Source organism: Coccomyxa subellipsoidea (assembly GCF_000258705.1).
Source record: "Coccomyxa subellipsoidea C-169, whole genome shotgun sequence".
NCBI classification, from domain to species: domain Eukaryota; kingdom Viridiplantae; phylum Chlorophyta; class Trebouxiophyceae; family Coccomyxaceae; genus Coccomyxa; species Coccomyxa subellipsoidea.
In genome coordinates, this window is record NW_005178042.1 from 635099 (window position 1) to 649642 (window position 14544).

The following is a 14544-nucleotide window of genomic DNA, read 5'->3' on the forward strand; positions in this document are numbered from 1 at the left end:
GCGCCCTTTTCACCTGCGCCCTGCACACACTGTTTGCGAATGGATGCCAGGAACAGTCCACTGCGCCAGCCGTACAAGAGGGTGAAGCTCCAAACTTTGCACAGCAAAGTCACTGTGTTTCGAAGCGGGCTCATCGGCACCTTTGTCTAATGTGCCACGGCAGGTTGAGACAAGCAAAGCTGGATAGTTGGAAATCTAAGGGTGGAGCCGCTTGACAAATTAGCTGTGCCGTGTTCAATGCTCAATTCCCAAGCTTTGTTTGCGACACCTGATTGGGGGATGTGCAGGGCAAAGATGTCCCGTTGACTCGCACGGACAATATCGTTGAAATTCTCAGCTGTTGCCGAGGAATCGGACTCCGATTATCGGAGGTCCTTTCACGTCATTACCAAGGTCCTTTGAAAGGACTCCTTTCACGTCATTATTAGTATTTTTATTTATTTATTATTATTATGATTACAATGTCGGCAAACCCAAAGCCCGAAGGCCATAGGGCATACACACAGAGTGTCTGCAGCCACATCTGTGTGGCCTGAAGGTCTGGTCTGCAGCCCATATGGTATCATACTAAAAGTCTAACTTAGTCCTGAAGTCCAAGTGAGCCTCAGGACGCCTGAGGCGTGCGCATAAGGAACATACCACCACCCCCACAACCAAACAATGCTACACAACACAGCAAGCAAATGCATATCATAGCATAGCACGTACAATCAAGCAATCCCTATCTCAGACCAGTATCCCTCCGAGGCCAGAGTCTGGTGCTGACACCTCTGGCCCGCCACCAACGCAACACCCTTTGGGTGAGGGCGAGGATATCATGCAGGGAATCGCGGAGTGGGGCAAAGGCAACTAATTATAATAAACAGCGCATGGTAGTCAGAACAGACAAATGATCGTCCAGGCACTCTCACAAAACTTTTGACAAAACTTGAAGTCATAGGGCACCACAACTGCAGACGTCATTACCTTCATCACATAATGGAAATCCACCTGAGTTCTTTGCTGACCTTGGAGGCGGAGCAAGGCAAAGACGGCTTGGGCCGCATGTTGCTAAGGGGAGAGGACAACTTGTTGAACGCACTGCAAAACGCACTGCTTTGACACGGTCAATTGTATCTCACGGGTACCCTATAAAACCAGCGCTGCAACCGTTGCCGCAGTCGCTGCCGCGGCCGGCCGGTTGCCACCGCTTAGTGAGCGGGCGAGAGGATCAGCCTACTAGGATGCTCTCATGTTAAGAAATCATGTAATTTTGGAAATAGTGCCCTTTTCCCCCGGGCACGTGCCAAGAGGCAAGGAAATCGTCCAGTGTGCCAACCGTACAACAGGGCGAGGCTGCAACCTTTGCACAGCAAGAACAATGTGAGTTGAGGCAGCCTCAGTGGTACTAGTCTCAAATGTGCCACGGCAGGTTGAGCCAAGCAAGCTGATAGTATTTGGTTTGAGGCTAAAGGTAACTGTGCCGTGTTGAATGCCAAGGCTTTATCTCTACACTCTTTGGAAGTCCGGGAGAAACACGTCCCATTGACTCGCGAAATGGCCTTGACCTCCTGGTTCACTCACGTGAAATTTGTGCTGTTGCGTGCAGTTCGAAAAACCTGGGTTTCACCTCATTACCACGATCACGTGGCGAGAAACTCATGAAGCCACCTTCTCCTGCTGCTTCATGTGACTCAGGAGCGCTCGAAATTTATAGAAGCTTGGGCTCTTCAGTGTGATCTTCCCCAGATTATTCGCGATCAATCCATTTGCCTTTGACGGAGGCCCGAAAGGCTTTGTGGCAAGTTTTATTGAATAAGGGTGCCCCTGTGTGCTCAGCCCTGAAGGGGGAAGCCCAACATGTTGGAAATGGCCCAATCAATGTGTAATCCGAGTCTCACTTTACTTACCGACAGGTGCGAGCACCAAATGTATTCCCATAGCGTGTCTGTAGATCTGAGCCTGGGAAAGTCTGCCAGGCGCTCGATAGGGAAAGTTTGACCCACAATTCTCTTTGGTGCCCGTGCAGAAATGCTGCTGCCGCAAGACAAGAACTTAGCAGGAGCCACAGCAGGTTCTTATCCTTCCGAACTTTGCTCCTACCATTTGCTGAAAGCCGTGTTCTCCGCAGCATCACTGAGGCTTCCATGCACTGCAGATTAAGGGGCTGCCCAAGACTTCATCCAAGACAAAGGCTTCAGAGGCAGCTTCTTACCGCCAGTGCAACTATCACAAAGGAGCAGCAAAGGCACGCGTAGAAGTGGTTTGCAGTCCACCTTTGGCCAGTGTTGAAAGCATTGCAGACGCCACAGTGCCCACAAATGTGACTTGTATTTTTTTTTTGTCACAGCACTCCAAGCACAAGCGGCAGTGAGCACCTTAACAGCGGTACCACACCTGCCAACATCAACTGGGATGAACTGGGTTTTGGCATTGATCACACTGCACCGGTATGCACTGATCCGCGTCCCCCTTCACCTTACCGCCTTTCAACCATGCAAGTCACTGCGCATGCTGTTCTCGAGAGCAAATCTAGCGTGGGGTGCCCTGCATGGAATTCAATCATGTCCCTCTGTTGTGCAGTACATGTACAGAGCGACGTACCACCCAGGCAGCGGATGGGAGGGCGGTCTTGAGCCCTACGGGCCGCTTCAGCTCGACCCCAGTGCTCAGGTGCTCAACTACGGGCAGTCGGTGTTTGAGGGCATGAAGGCTCAGCGCAGCGCCAAGGGCAACATTGTCCTGTTCCGGCCGGACGAGAACGCCGCGCGCATGATGGCCGGTGAGTCACTGCTACACTGGATGCTAGCAGCACAATTTTGGGCGCCAGGTCTTCACAAGGACCGCACTCTGAGCAGTTTGTGGCATCTGCAGTACTTTTGAAGAAAAATGAACAGTGGCTTTATGAGGATTGTGCCGTCTCTGCAAGAGTCCTGGTCATTGAAACGCGACCAAGGCTGGTGCAAAACGCAACCAAATACATTAGACGCATTACTTCTGTCAGGCTTCCGTCAAGCCGGCTGCAAGCTGGGCCTCAGAGGCTGCAGATTGGTGACATCATCACCTTGCAGCTCCTTGGTGTTATTGATGGTTTACTGCGCAGGCGCGGATCGGCTCAGCATGCCGCCGCCGCCGCCGGAGCTGTTTCTGGATGCGGTTCTGTCGACGTGCCGCGCGAACGCGCACTATGTCCCGCCGCAGGGCAAGGGCTCTCTCTACATGCGGCCGCTGCTTCTCGGCACCGGATCTATCCTTGGCCTGGGCCCGGCGCCATCCTACTCTCTCGTGGTGTACGCCGCAGCTGTTGGCGCGTACTTCAAGGTGCTCTTTCTTGCTGATCCTGCACGTTGGCGATTTGTTGTGTACGACTTGGTGCAGGCCCTGTGAACACACCTATCGGAGTCTACATCCAGCAGATTCTCTTGCGGGTAATGAGGCATGTCATGGACTAGTACGCCTCATCCCTGAGGTCAACTGGGGCCTTAGGGTCCAAGGAATTGACATGGTAGCTGTGGGCTAGACAGGTTATTTTCGGTGCGCCGAAGCAGCTACTGGCTGTGCAATGGAAGGGTGCATAGGAAGCCCTGCTGAGCGGGAGGCTGTTAGCATTGATGACATCCCCATTGATCATTGCATCACAAGCCATATGTGTTACCCCGGCATGCCTCTGCTCAGCGTGAGTACTGATGAGGATGCTGGAGGAAGAGTGTGAGAGGCTGTGGTGCTGTGTGCAGACGGGGCAGCTGACGCCGATTGACCTGATCGTGGAGGAGCGCTTCCACAGGGCAGCCCCTGGCGGCATGGGCGGCACCAAGGCTGCTGGCAACTACTCCCCGGTGCGTCACTTTCATGCTTTTCCCTAGCCCCCCAAACGTGCATGTTCAGCACCGTTCCCGAAATGCCTGCAGGATTCCTGCGTGTTGCTTGGCTTTGTTGGGGCCAGCGGGTTGTGTGCAGACGCAGTGATGTGAGGACCGTGTGCGGAGGATGTGACGCGAAGGTGCATGTGATGTGCAATGCTCCACTTTGGCAGCCTTCACATGCAGCCTGTCTGCATATGCACCTGGCCTCGGACAGGATGTGCGGATGTGCAATTAGTAATAACAATGGCACTCCATTCCTGATCTTGAAGGTGCATGTGCGGATGCAGTAACGTGAAAGTGCATTTCATAGCGCAGTACTCAGACCCTTGGACTTTGTTACTCATTTGAATGGGGCATGTGCGAGCAGGTGCTGGTGGTTCAGCTGGCGGCGAAGCAAGCGGGCTATGCGGATGTGGTCTACTTGGACGCCAAGACGGACACCTATCTGGAGGAGGTGTCCTCCTGCAACATATTTGTCGTCAAGGGCAACACCATCAAAACTCCCCCTCTCGCGGTGCGCATTCTCACGCTAGTTCTAAGCCCTCCTGACCAGACGGAGGGATTTCTCTCCCATATGCTGTAATAGCTTGCACGTCCACAATCTACAAGGCCCCATATGCAGGAAATTCAATGCATGGTACCATCAGTTGGTACATTGCCTACCCCAACATGCAGCGCTGTGCATATGCAGTGCTTGCTGTCTTGTGATGCATGGATGCTTCAGAGTGCTTGAGTAGTCTGGCATTAGAGAGAATGTTGAATGCATTTTTGGGTTACTGGGACTTTGACATCAACAAGTGCTGGCTGCGCGCAGGGGACCATTCTGCCGGGGGTGACGAGGAAGAGTGTGATCCAGCTGGCGCGCCAGCTGGGCTATGAGGTGGAGGAGACCAACGTGACAGTCACTGAGGCCATGGATGCCGATGAGATCTTCACCACCGGCACCGCCGTTGTGGTGTCCGCCGTCGGCAGCCTTACTCACAGGGTGAGCACCACTTCTAGTATCCATGATAAGAGTCAACGGGGTCTCTGTGACTTTCTTGACAGAGTTTGTCCCTTGGCAACATGGCCAGTAAAACAGCAGAGCCGTGACGGGGGCTGGGTATGCAGCAACCTTCCTTGCCTGTGCTCATTTGTGCTGCAGGGAAGCTACTTGCGAGCTAGGTGTGCTTTTAGAAGCTGGGATGTATCTGCTGAGGTCATGTCAACAAGTGTATTCAGTAGTGATGCTGTGGGGATTAGTGTGTGAAGAGCTGTAGGAGTGTACCCCTGCTGCTTGCTGGCCACAGTACCTCGAAGGTGTTACCTGCGCATGGGTGGCTGATGCATGCTGGGGATTGCTGCAGGGGGAGAGGAAACAGTTTGGGGAGCCCGGCAAGCCCACCAAGACGGCGCTGCACATCTATGAGGCTCTGACAGCTCTGCAGCAGGAGAAGGCGGATGACCCCTTCGGCTGGATTGTGCCGGTGGCCTGAGTGTCGGGAGCTAAATGATATGGGAGCAGCTTTTTTATGCTTCATGTTACGGCTTGACGACAAGTTCAAGGCTGAGAGAGACTATGCAGTGCACGCTTTTGCGATTTAATCGACATGACTGTGATCACTGTGACGTGATGAGGAAAAGCAACGTTTCAATTGAAGATTACCGCAGGATGAATTGCTCTTGTTGAAATCTGCCTGGATCCCCTGAATAGGCCTCAGGCAGGCTGCCCTTTCAAATTTGCCCTTTAAAGGGCCAACTTGGAGTGGGGGGGTCCATCTGGTCTGCACGCATGCTAATTAAGCTTGCAATACATCCATATCATTCTGTGTTTTTTCAACAAGGATTCTTCATAATGCCCCTGAATCAGGGCAGTTCTGCCTGTTCTTCCTGAGCTCCCCAAGAAGTGAAAAGTATTCGAGATGTGCCACGTCAGCACTATCCTCAAATGGGAAAAGATCAGATAGAGAAAGCACATTCACACTAAATTTGCATCGGTCTCTCAGCCTTTCCTCAAGTTTGCCATAAATTAGAGTCATGTCGGTGTCATTCCAGAGCCAAAACGTAAGGTCTGCAACAAGTTCCCAGGTCCCATCGCAAAGACTGCGCCATCAAAGAGCATTTTCCAGTGGCATCGCCCAGGCCAAGGAGTGCCATTTTCACTCCCCAGATCGACTTGCAAGCACTTCTGGGAATTTTCAGGCAGGCAATCTACTGTCACCACGGTTGTGTGTCAGCACGCAGCGGAGAAATGCTCGACAGGCCTTGACCACATGTCAAGCGGGAGCAGAGAAGTTGACAGTTGCTGTCACAGGTGCTTTCAACATGCGAAACAGATCACTGGAATCTCTTTGAGAAATTAATTTCTCACGTGTCTGCTATAATGGACTCCACAGTAAACAGAATGAAGTTGCGATCACGTGTATTTTTGCAAAGATGCGTGTGGTGTTGCAACAGGAGCGACTGGTCTGGTGGGGAGTAGGCTGGTTTCGAAGCTGACTGCACAGGGTCACACAGTGAGGGTGCTCACGCGCAACCCCGGTGCAGCCACTAACAAGCTGCCATACCCCCGCGTAGAGGTCTTTGGGCCCAGCCAATGGGCCGGCGCCGTACAGGGATCCAACGCCGTCATCAACCTGGCAGGTACTTGCGCGTCTCGCATCTTCTCCTCATTGTGCCACTGCCTTCCTACTGGAAAGATGCATGCATGATGCCGCTTGATCATATCTGCTGCTGAGGTCTAAGAGCATTGCAGCAGCATGCTAAGCATGCATGGTGTGTCACAAACATCTAGAGGGGTGGATCAAGATGAGTAATGAGTCATGTGCATGCCCAGGTGAGCCAATCAGCTCCAGGTGGACGCCTGCCATTAAGACAGAGATCAAGCAGTCTCGCGTCGGGGTCACACGCCAGTTAGTGGTGCGCTTCTGCTGCCTGCCTTTTGACCGGCCTTACACAGTTCCTGGGATGAGCTTCCTCTTTGTCACTGTATTGCTACTCGTTTGGAAATATTGTATAAGCTCAAGATTGAATGGTTTGGCGCACACAGGAAGCCATCAATGCTGCACCAGAGGAGAGGAGGCCCAAGGTCCTCATCAGCACCTCAGCAATTGGTGAACCCCACATCCTTGTTCTGCTTATGACAGGATCCCTTAGGTACAACAGAGCATGGGTCCCCCTGGTAGTGCGCATACTGTCTTTGCCCGCTGCATACTTCTGATGTCAGGAGGCGGTATTTTTCCTGAGTACCGATCCCATGAGAAATTGGGTCTTGCTTGGATCTGGCCAGTCTATCAAGCGGTAGGATGTGTGGCAGCTTGTCCGCAGACGCATCATGCCTCGAGCAGAGAATCGTGTAATACTACTGCAGTAACACTGAGCTTTGAGCTCGTACTTTATTTGCGCAGGGTTCTACGGCACGAGTGAATCGCAGACGTTCAGCGAGGCCAGCAGCAGCGGGCGCGACTACCTGGCAGAGGTTTGCCGCGACTGGGAGAACGAGGCTCAGAGGGCCAAGTGCCAGCGCACCGTCATCTTCCGCACAGGTGACTCGCTTCTTCTAGCCTGCGTGTGCTGCTCGCACCTGCGGATAAAGTTTGAATTAAGACATCATAAAGTTTGTAGGCTGCTCGTAATTGTCACTTTTTATAGCCTGCATGCGCTGCTCGAGCCTGCGGATGAAGCTGGCACAGAGTTACTGAATGTGCAGGACAGAGTCACTTCTTCTAGCCTGCATGCGTCGCTCGTGCATGCGATTGAAGTTGGGACAGGTTTCTAGATGTCTTGGGACGGAGCCCTACTTGCATGCATTAAGGCTTGACTGTCCGCTGTTCGCACAATCAAGCCGGCATTCAGGAGGGTGCTGTCTCATCTCAGTTTACAGAGCAAGAACTATGAGCATGCAGCCTCAAAGCTCCAAAAAGCATTAACATTGCCTGAATTTGGGGTGCTGAGGCAAAGTGGCTGGTGGCTTTGGGGTGATGGATGGCTCTGAAAGCTGGAAAATTGGGGTCTGGACGCAGGAATTGTGCTTGCTAGGGAGGGCGGAGCTCTGGGCAAAATGCTGCCAGTCTTCAACATATTCGCTGGGGGGCCTCTGGGCAGCGGGCGCCAATGGTGCTCCTGGATACACAGGTGCTTCAGCCCACACCACTTTTGCATGCTGCAGAATTTTCACCTGTTCCTTGTGTGCAGTGCTTGACATGCTGCTGTTCATTGACGATGAGCCGTTCAAAAAGCAGACGTTATTTGGCAGTACTTGATGTGCTGATGGCCTGTGACAATGAGCACATGCCAGGGTACTAGAGTTATTGGGCAGTGCTTGACATGCTGCTGCTCTGTGATGACAAGGCAGAGCTGAAAAGCGATGTTTGCAGCATCTGGTCTTCCGCGGTAATCTTGAAACTGAATAGAATTTGAATTCGAATTTGAAATTGGGATATTCATACTCAAATTCCGGTAATGTGGCTGTGCAGGGACGACCTGGTGAACATGTACATCCAGGCGCTGCAGGATGACTCATTCTCGGGGGTCTATAACGCGACCGCGCCGAACCCAGTGCGCATGTCCGAGCTGTGCTCCTCCCTCGGCGGCCAACTTGGCCGCCCCTCTTGGCTCCCTGTGCCCGACTTTGCACTCCAGGTGAACACACTTCACACTTCTTTCTCAGTGCCCATCGATGAGAGTGTAGAGCAGTGTGTTTTTGGCGGTGAGTTGAAATTGGTGACCCTCACTAGTGCTGCTTGCAAATTTTTGTAGTGGGCTTGTCATGTTTTGGTGTATAACAAGAACTGACAACCCTGCAAGCTCAGTTCAATCAGCCAAGGTAAGAAAGCTCGAGAAGTGTCATTGCATGGGGGAAGATTGAATGTCTGTCGGTGTGTGATGACGCATGTCACAGCTGCTCAGTGCAGTAAGCCAATATTGGTAGAGCTTGAGTTGGGTCAAATGCATGGGAAAAAAAGGTGCATGGGTTTTTGGGTGCAGGCGTTATTAGGAGGGGGTGCATCAGTGGTGTTAGAAGGGCAGAGGGTTGTGCCAACGAGGACGCAGGATGCAGGCTTCCGATTTCAGTACAGCCATATTGGGCCAGCCATTTCCAACATCTTCCGATGACAGCCTTTCAGCTCAGATCAGACAGCTTTAATCACTCGTCAGATTGTGTAGAGTCAGCCATTCCAGAGTGTCAGCTTGCCAGCTATCAAATGCACTCAAGGAGTGCAGGTGGTAGTGAATAGTAGAGTGGTATGAGTGTGTAGGGATTTGCAATACTTTTTAGAAGAGAAACTGATGGCAGCTCTGCTTGTCTGCTGCTTAGGCCATATTAGGAGAGGGGGCAACAATTGTCCTGGAGGGACAGCGAGTCATCCCGAAGAGGGCCCAGGAGCAGGGATTTGGCTTCCAATTTGAAAACATCAACGCTGCCATGAGGGATGTAATTAGAGCCTAGACAGAGCTCAGATGATGAGCTCCTCCAATGAGCGAGGGCCCTGACATTGTGATGACGATTTACTTCAATTCTGCATGCTCCAAATCTGTCTAGACTGAATGCTTGAAGAGAGGCGTGCATGTGGGTGTTGGTTCATAGTGTGATGCACTTGTGTGGAGATTGATGGCATCGAAGATGAGATCATTTTTACAAACGCGGTGAAGAATAAGTAGATTTGCAGCAGCATCTCAAAGATGCATAAAGCATCATTGCAAAATCGATGGTGTCCCAGTAGTAATTAAGATGCCCATGACAACAAGACTATTTCTCTACAGTGCATAGGTACACCCTGTTGTACAATCTGGTTTGCATCATACGTCTGGACACACTAGTGTGTACAGTGTACAGAGACCCACATGTGATGACCTCCTTGATGCGCTCTGAGAATGTGTGCCGTAGCCGGTGGGTCAGGTGGTTTGCTGTGTGCTCCACGCCTGATGTAGCAAACAGCATGGCATACATTTGCTTGTAGGTCTCTGGCACATGCGGCCTTGCCCCGCCGCTGCTGAGCACATGGAACAGCGGCTCTCTGAGGAAAGCATGCAGGGCTGCCACTGGGTCTGGGGCAGCAAACACATCGTCCAGCCTCAGCGCCAGGCTCCTATAGGGCAGGTACTCCGCCAGCGCTTACACGGAGCAGAGGCGGACGTTGGGGTGCCTCAGCATGCCATCCAGCTGCACAGACAGACAGGCGCTTTCAGATGGATGCACCGTGCAGGCATGTGCCAACTAAGAATTGACAAGAATAAGCTTGGGAACCGACCTGCAGGTCATGCATCAGCCCGCAGCTGCCACCGCCCTTGTCAACACAGAGCGGGCATTCATGTATCGCATGGATTTCTTCTGCAGCTCTCAGTTCTGTCGTTCAAATCGCATCAATGTTGGCAGCCAAAGCGGAAGCTTGTAGGTAGCTTCTGAGGCCATACTCGCCCTCGCTACCATAGTCTTCAAACCCTTCTGCACCTTCTTCCAACCATCCTTCCTTGATGGCATGTGCGTATGCCCTGTGCATGTGGAAATTCAGGCATTTGTATGAGGGCGGTACAGGCGCTTGCAACTCCCGCCCCTCAAGGTCCTGGAAGGTCATCGCCCGCACATCAGCCGGTACATCATCTGGACTGTACGAGGCGTCACCCGCCAGGATAGCATCAAAAGCCTCTCCAAGACTCTGCCCAGTCAGGTCTGGGTTGAGCAGACGCACCCGCAGGACATCCTCCTCACCAGCCTTTGTGAAGCATAGGCCACCCTCATCAAACACCACCTGCGCAGCCACAACTTGTGAACAGAGGAACATGGACTAGTTGCAGCTCTTGCCTGGAACGTGCTTCCCGACTGCAATACAGAACCAATAACAGACAAGCAAACTTGCTTCAGATCATATCAACTAGCACATACTATTCACATCTGCTAGCGACAACGAGACAAACCCGAATCGGCTTGCCGAGCAGAAGGCCATTCCAGCCAGCATGCACCTCGCTCACGCCCAGCCAATCAAACATCGACTCGCGCTTGGCCTTGGGGAAGATGTGCGCATGGCACATAAGCACGCGCCGCAGTTCACAGTGAAGCACCATGCATGCCAGCTGTGCACTATCGGGTGCCACCTGCACATATTGTAAACGATCCCTCAAAGTAAGAACAATACATGTGCAATTGTACTGCTAAGCAATCGCATAACAGCAAGGACTATTGCTGCAAGGACATGTCTGCTGTCAAACCTTGCTAGATTTGTGTCAAGGAGAACGTATAACTACCACTAGAAACCTCTTACATGGTAGTAATCCTCCACAGCTCTGTCAAAGGCCTTCTTTTCTGACTTCCTGCGGGCCGTCTCCACCCGTTGCCTCTGCTCCTTTTCTTGCTTGCGCTTAGTGCCTGAGGCTCCTGAAGCCGATGAATATGATGGCTGGGTGCTTCGGCGAAGTGGGAAGGCCTCTGCGAATAGAAGGCGTTGCAACACCTGGCCCCTGGCCAACGTCTTCACATCTGCCTGCAGCTGCTCCACCAGTGGCAGCACTGTGAAGCAAAAACAAACGTCACCAAAACATGGGGACATGCTGCACACCTGATTCTAAGAAGGGCAAGAGGCAAAAAGGTGTACGCACTGCGCGACTCACACCATGTGCTTTGCGTCTGACACTGATCAATCATGTGCTAGCATGGGAGTGTGCAAACCTGGGCCCGTAAGCTGAGCTGCGAGAGCCTTTCTCTCTGCGAGGAGATCTTCCTCTCCCTTCACAAGCTGCTGCCACCTCTTCTCGAATTTGGCTTCTTGTCGAGGATCTGTTTCTCGCTGGTATGCGTCCCAGGCTTGGTTGGCATCTGCAGTCGCCTTGGCAATGTCCTTGTCCAGCTGCTCCAGCCGCTGAGTCACAACATCCATCCTGCAAGGTCAGCTGGTTATAATCTTGATTGAAGATTAGCACATGAACTTCGAAACTTGCTGACGTGTTATCTACAGCAATCTTTTGCAGAATCAACACCTGAAGAATGAGAGGTCAAAGCCAGGCGGTCGGAGTTTGGTGAACTATTCAGCGTTGTTTATGCCTTAGCTGACGACTGTGCGAAGTTCACCTCGAGAAACAGAAAGTGTGATAAATAACGATCAATGACAATCGATTGCAGTGCTACCACAAGCAGGAAAGTTCACAAGCAGGGAATGCTTCATTGACTTTCGACGCCTGAGCTTGATTGCAGTGCAAAACTGGCAAAACTTTGCCGAGCTGGCATAAGGTTGTGTTTGAAGAAACTTGATGACTGATCAACTTGTTGAGAGCTACAGGAGCAGAATTGCCAATGGTGCTCCCTCAATGTTTTTTAAGATTTTAAAATTTCCATAGTATCGTGATGAAAGAAGAACATGTAGGACACCTAATTTAGAAGCCCAACATGTGCAAATGAAGGACTCACAAGAAAGCCAATTGATTATCTGATCACAATTTAGGTATCACTGATGGTCATTATGATTGTTGTTAATGGCCGCTTTATCGTATTTTGCTAGCACCTTCCTTTCCTTTGAAGCTATCAATACCTGGTCACCAGCAACAATTAACGAACAGTCCCGATTGTGTCAGTGCTCTGAATGATCGAAAACTGCATGGGGCATGCTGTGAGCTTCAAACAAGATTGTATATGACGGGTGGGAGACCTTGCACCAGCAAGAATTTTTGTGGCCATGGCTGATCGCCATGCCATTTTTGCACCACATGTTGCTACTTGTCCTGGTGCTGGCTCATACAAAATGTCCAAATCTGACGATGCTTTTGTGAAATACAGGTCATTGTGGCGATATGCCCTCCAGAATTTTCTTCTACCTGTGTGCAGCCACCGTCCTATTGATCAGCACTGCCTGCGCAAAAGCACAGCAACCACAGGCCTCAAAGCTGCATGAAGGACTCATTGCGCTGCGAAAAGAAGCCAAATTGTGGATGTGAGTGGCCGCGTGTCCAGGATCTTGTGCATGCATGCACCTGAGAAGTTTTCCCCAAAACGTCCTGCTGCTTACAGGCCGCATCTTGTAGCAATGTCGAGACATAATTCTGATAGGGGTTTCTGCAAGCCATGGGAGCTGTTGTCCCACTCCATGGACTCTGATCAATGCATGCATGTGCATGCAGGTCCAACCATGAACAGGCGCTGATAGAGAGCTTCCTGAACAGCACCCACAAGATGCTGGAGTGGGGCAGTGGCTACTCCACCCTCTGGTTCTCCCAATTTGTGGACAAGTATTATGCCATCGAGCATGATCGGACCTGGCACCAGACTATAGCTGCAAATCTGTCCGCCCTCCCAAACGTGGAGCTGACTCTCGCTGCAGTGGAAAAAGGATACAAGGTGACTTGCTCTTACAAAGGGTTCCCATCCTCAACACAGGCACGAGACTCAGGTTTCTGACATGCTTTTTGCTGCTGCCCAGATGTATTCATGCGTTCTCTGACTGAGAAGATAAGACTTGCTGGTCTGCATCACAGTAACGATGCTAAGGAGCGATTTGTTGTAGACCGTGCGAGTGTGGCTGCAAGCGCCCTGCGTGTATGCCCTGGGGCTTCTGTGTTTGGGTTGCTGAAGTGTAATGTTAGTAATGGTTTTGATTATAGGGCTGGGCTGGAGGAGAGGAGGGAACTCGTGAGCAGTTTGAGGAGTACATAAGTGCAGTGGATCGCTTTGGAGTCGACAAATTCGACAGAGTCCTGGTGGATGGCCGTGCGAGGGCTGACTGCGCAGGTGATGTGGAACACTGAGAAATCTATTGCTGCAGCTGACAAGTGTGCAGTAGACATGCATCAGACTGTCTAAGATGTCTGTCTCCTGCTTTATTCACCAATGCATGGACATGCATGGTAATAAATGTCTCTCATGCAGAGCAGCAAACGCTGAATTGTTTCTGGGTTGGCCTTGCTGCAGACAAGGCCAGCCAGGGGGACTATTCAGCGCTTCTTGCTCACTGCACACTTATGTCTGCTCATCATTGCTTAGGACAATGCCGCTCTGTGGCCACATGCCTGTCCACAGCAGTGTACCTGCAACATGGCTCCTGCTGCAGGCAGAGATGCATCATCCAATCAATTCCATTGAATTCAAACCTTTTCAGATTGTAACAGAGTTCTTTCTGTGTCTGCAGAGTACATCCTGCCATATCTGGCTCCTGATGCGGTGGTTTTCATCCATGACTATGTGGTGCGACCATACTATCACGGCGTGGCACTGAAGCACTACAGAGAGATTGCACGCGTCAGCGATGGCCAGACACTGGTAGTGCTCAAGTCGCGCTGGCAGGGAGACAAAACACAATAACGAACTCAGGGGGCTCTAAGCTAACTTTAAGCTCCCATGATGGGGCCTGAAGTATCACATTGGAACAGGCTTTTGTTTGCATGCATGCGCAATGCAAACGATATGCCTTTGCCCAGAGCAGATAATGCTCACAGGAATCTTTTGAAATCAGTATTCACTTCTGTGGCAAATCTAGAAAAATGTTGTGCACTTAGCACATCTTGTGTATATTTCTGGAGGTGAATACAGATCTGATTCTGAAGTCAAGCACCAGGGTCAACAGTGTACCAACAGCAACTTTCCGTCACTTTGTTACCTGCAGGCATCGCATGATCATGCTGATTATCATGGTTCAATGGAAGAAGCCTAGCTAGTGTCAAGAGTTGGGATGACTGCTGATGTACTGGAGATAGGAGAATCCAAATGCACGAAGATTTGCATAACCTGTTGGGTACCCAGCAT

General features: G+C 51.4%; 3 protein-coding genes across 3 annotated transcripts; 2 read left to right on the forward strand and 1 right to left on the reverse strand.

Moving 5' to 3' along the window:
- Positions 1-1685: 1685 nt before the first annotated feature.
- On the forward strand, positions 1686-5648 carry COCSUDRAFT_26582 (branched-chain amino acid aminotransferase II). The gene is made up of 10 exons (XM_005651636.1): positions 1686-1895; positions 2009-2053; positions 2138-2227; positions 2330-2429; positions 2563-2761; positions 3083-3300; positions 3714-3815; positions 4210-4356; positions 4657-5006; positions 5189-5648. Exons 1-10 carry the CDS (start codon positions 1840-1842, stop codon positions 5256-5258), a joined length of 1377 nt encoding a protein of 458 aa, XP_005651693.1. The 5' UTR covers positions 1686-1839; the 3' UTR covers positions 5259-5648.
- Positions 5649-6274: 626 nt separating this feature from the next.
- COCSUDRAFT_11508 (hypothetical protein) lies at positions 6275-8936 on the forward strand (the record flags this gene model as incomplete). Its single annotated transcript, XM_005651637.1, has 7 exons — positions 6275-6464; positions 6658-6740; positions 6968-7005; positions 7209-7366; positions 7844-7955; positions 8297-8462; positions 8808-8936. Coding segments are annotated over 7 exons (876 nt in total), but the record flags the coding sequence as incomplete, so codon positions are not given.
- Positions 8937-9277: 341 nt separating this feature from the next.
- On the reverse strand, positions 9278-11692 carry COCSUDRAFT_55174 (hypothetical protein; the record flags this gene model as incomplete). Its single annotated transcript, XM_005651638.1, has 6 exons — positions 9278-9310; positions 9676-9924; positions 10355-10570; positions 10737-10913; positions 11081-11325; positions 11485-11692. 6 exons carry the CDS (start codon positions 11690-11692, stop codon positions 9278-9280), a joined length of 1128 nt encoding a protein of 375 aa, XP_005651695.1.
- Between the last annotated feature and the right edge of the window lie 2852 nt (positions 11693-14544).